At 59.9% G+C, this 2,839-nt stretch overlaps 1 protein-coding gene across 2 annotated transcripts in view; it reads right to left on the bottom strand.

Annotated features, from left to right (window-relative positions):
• CDC14A (cell division cycle 14A) overlaps positions 1-1,580 on the bottom strand; it is a 169,911-nt gene extending 168,331 nt beyond the window's left edge. For both annotated transcript variants that reach the window (XM_040626989.1, XM_040626988.1), the window contains exon 1: positions 1,506-1,580. In XM_040626989.1, the coding sequence (XP_040482923.1) occupies positions 1,506-1,512 (7 nt within the window). In that variant the 5' untranslated portion in view covers positions 1,513-1,580. The remainder of the gene's footprint in view (positions 1-1,505) is intronic.
• Between the last annotated feature and the right edge of the window lie 1,259 nt (positions 1,581-2,839).

The raw sequence follows: 2,839 nt of genomic DNA on the forward strand, positions 1-2,839 counted from the left end.
CGTCTGGCCCCGATCGCGCCCGTGGCTACTCGTGCGGCAGCGGGCAGGACTCCGGTGCCCGCGGGCTGGCAGCAGCTGCTCCGGCTCCTCCTTCGCCACCTCCTTTCAGCAGCAACTCTTCCTCCTCCTCCCCCCTAGGTCCGCCCCCAGACCTTCCTCCCCGCCCTCCCTCAGCCCCCTCCACTTTCACGGCTCCGCGGCCATCCCTTAAAGGGACAGCCCCGCTGCTTTCTCGGTGCGGGCCCCGCGCCCCAGTTACCAGGCGCACCGCAGGTCACTAGGAGCCAGTTGCTAAGGCTTTGTTGCCGTCCACCAATTGCTGTACAGGAAACGGGGCCCTCGGCCCAGGGGAGCCGGGCGGGGCCTCCAGACCAGAAACTTATGAATGAAACGGTAGAGTAGGGAGTGGATGTCGGAAAGGGCGCTATTGCGGATCCATAGGTAAGGATCCGCCGGCGCCCCTTCCTTTTCTGCACGCACTAAGTCTTCTCCCCCTCCAGATTTTTCTTCTCTCTCTCTCCCCCTCACCCATGTTCTCCTAAACTCTTGCGTGCGCGCGCACATACACACACACACTTAAAGACCTCAGATCTCCGTGCCCTGCCTGCCTCCTAAAGCAAATCTTTCAAGCACTCCGCATCCCCCCACCACCGACGGATCTCCATCTTTATAAAAAAATTAAATTAAATTAAAAAAGCACTACCTCCTAGCTCAAAAGAACATGTACCGGTTTCCTCTACACATACTGGACTTTGATATAACTTGTGCTTTGTTCTCACGGGGGAAAGCGTTCCCATCCGGTCCCCCACGTCTTCTCAGTGGGGCCACCACTGTGGGCGCAAAATCATCACAAATGCCTAACCTCTATATTGCTCTAGTCCAGGAGCGGGGCGAGGGACCAGAAACCCAGAGACGCAAGAGCACGAGAGGCGAAGGGACCGACTGAGACACTCAGCTGGAGGGGATTTCCATATCTCCCCTGTTTCAGGCCGCCGGAGCAGACGAGCTGGGGTGTACCAATAGAACTGGAGATGCAAGAGTTTGGCTCAGAAATCTCAGACCTCAGCAGCTGCGGAAGGGGAGAGACAGGCGAGCCTGCAGCTCCGAAGACTTCAAGAAGCAGTGAAGGGAGGAAGAGACAGGAGGTGATGGGGTGTCCCAAAAACCGAGGCGAGCAGAGCGGGATAAAAGAGACGAAAAATCAACGGAGGGATCCACCACCGCTGCTGCGCGCAGAAGCTGACCGAACCCGGCGCTGTCCCATTACCGGGCGGGAGGCCATCCGAGGAGGCTGCAGGGAACCTGGGACGCAAGCAAAGACAGAGAAGCCGGAAGCAGGGGGTCCTCAGGGAGAGGATAGTACGGAGAGGGGACGAGCGCGCGCAGAGGCTGCAGGACACTGGGGGCCCCGGGAGAAGCCTAAGAGGCGGCCTGGAGATCTCAAGAGGTTAGAAGTGAAAGAGTTGGGGGCGAGGAGGGTTGGAGGAGAGGGGCTGCTCCCTCACCTTTCATTGAACTCGCAAGCCCCGATTAGTTCCCCTGACTCCGCTGCCATCTTAAGCGAGATACGCAGGGGAGGGCTGGGTCTAGCCAGCTGAGGTCACCTGCCCCCGGGGTCTTCCACTGCCCAGGAGCCGGGAAGCTTGCGTCATCACCGAGCCGCCTGAGAGAGGCAGCAGGCGCCGCAAGGCGGGGCGGCTGGGGGTCAGCGCGCCGGAGCCCGTAGACATTCGTGGGAACCCGAGCCCGCCCGCGCGGCGCACACGCCCAGGCTGTGGCTCGCTCCGAATTCGGACTTCAGCTGCTCGCTGCTCTGCCGCCGCCGCGCCAGGGAAACGCAGACCAGCTCTCAGGCCGGCAAAGTCTTCCCGCTCCCAAAGTGATCATGGAGGAGGAGACGTCTGGCCCCGATCGCGCCCGTGGCTACTCGTGCGGCAGCGGGCAGGACTCCGGTGCCCGCGGGCTGGCAGCAGCTGCTCCGGCTCCTCCTTCGCCACCTCCTTTCAGCAGCAACTCTTCCCCTCCTCCTCCCCCTAGGTCCGCCCCAGACTGTCTCCCCGTTCCACTCCCCTCGCAGCCCCCTCTCACTTTCACTTGGCTCCGCGGCCATCCCTTAAAGGGACAGCCCCGCTGCTTTCCGGTGCGGGCCCTCGCGCCCCAGTTACCAGGCGCACCGCAGGTCGCTAGGAGCTGCTGCTAAGGCTTTGTTGCCGTCCACCAATTGCTGTACGAGGAAACGGGACCTCGGCCCAGGGGAATGTGGGCGGGGCCTCCAGACCAGAAACTTATGAAATGAAACGGTAGAGTAGGGAGGGATGTCGGAAGGGCTAGTGCGGGATCCATAGGTAGGATCCGCCGTGGCCCTCCTTCTGCACGACACTAAGTCTTCTCCCCCTCCAGATTTTCTTCTCTCTCTTCCCCTCACCCATGTTCTCTAAACCCTCATTGCGGCGCAATCATACACACACACACTTAAAGACTCTCAGATCTTCCGTGCCCTGCCTGCCTCTTAAAGCAAATCTTTCAAGCACTCCGCATCCCCCCCACCACCGCGAGATCTCCATCTTTATGCAAAAAATTAAATTAAATTTAAAAAGCACTACTCCTAGCTCAAAGAACATGTACCGGTTCTCTACACATACTGGACTTTGATATAACTTGTGCTTTGTTCTCATCGGGGAAAGCCGTTTCCCCAAATCGGTCCCCCCACGTCTTCTCAGTGGGGCCACCACTGTGGGCGCAAAATCATCACAAATGCCTAACCTCTATATTGCTCTAGTCCAGGAGCGGGGCGAGGGAGCGACGCCAGCCGGGAGGAGGGGGTTGCGGGGGGGGGAAC

The sequence above is a fragment of the Ursus maritimus genome, unplaced genomic scaffold (assembly GCF_017311325.1).
Source record: "Ursus maritimus isolate PB19 unplaced genomic scaffold, ASM1731132v1 scaffold_12, whole genome shotgun sequence".
Lineage (NCBI taxonomy): Eukaryota > Metazoa > Chordata > Mammalia > Carnivora > Ursidae > Ursus > Ursus maritimus.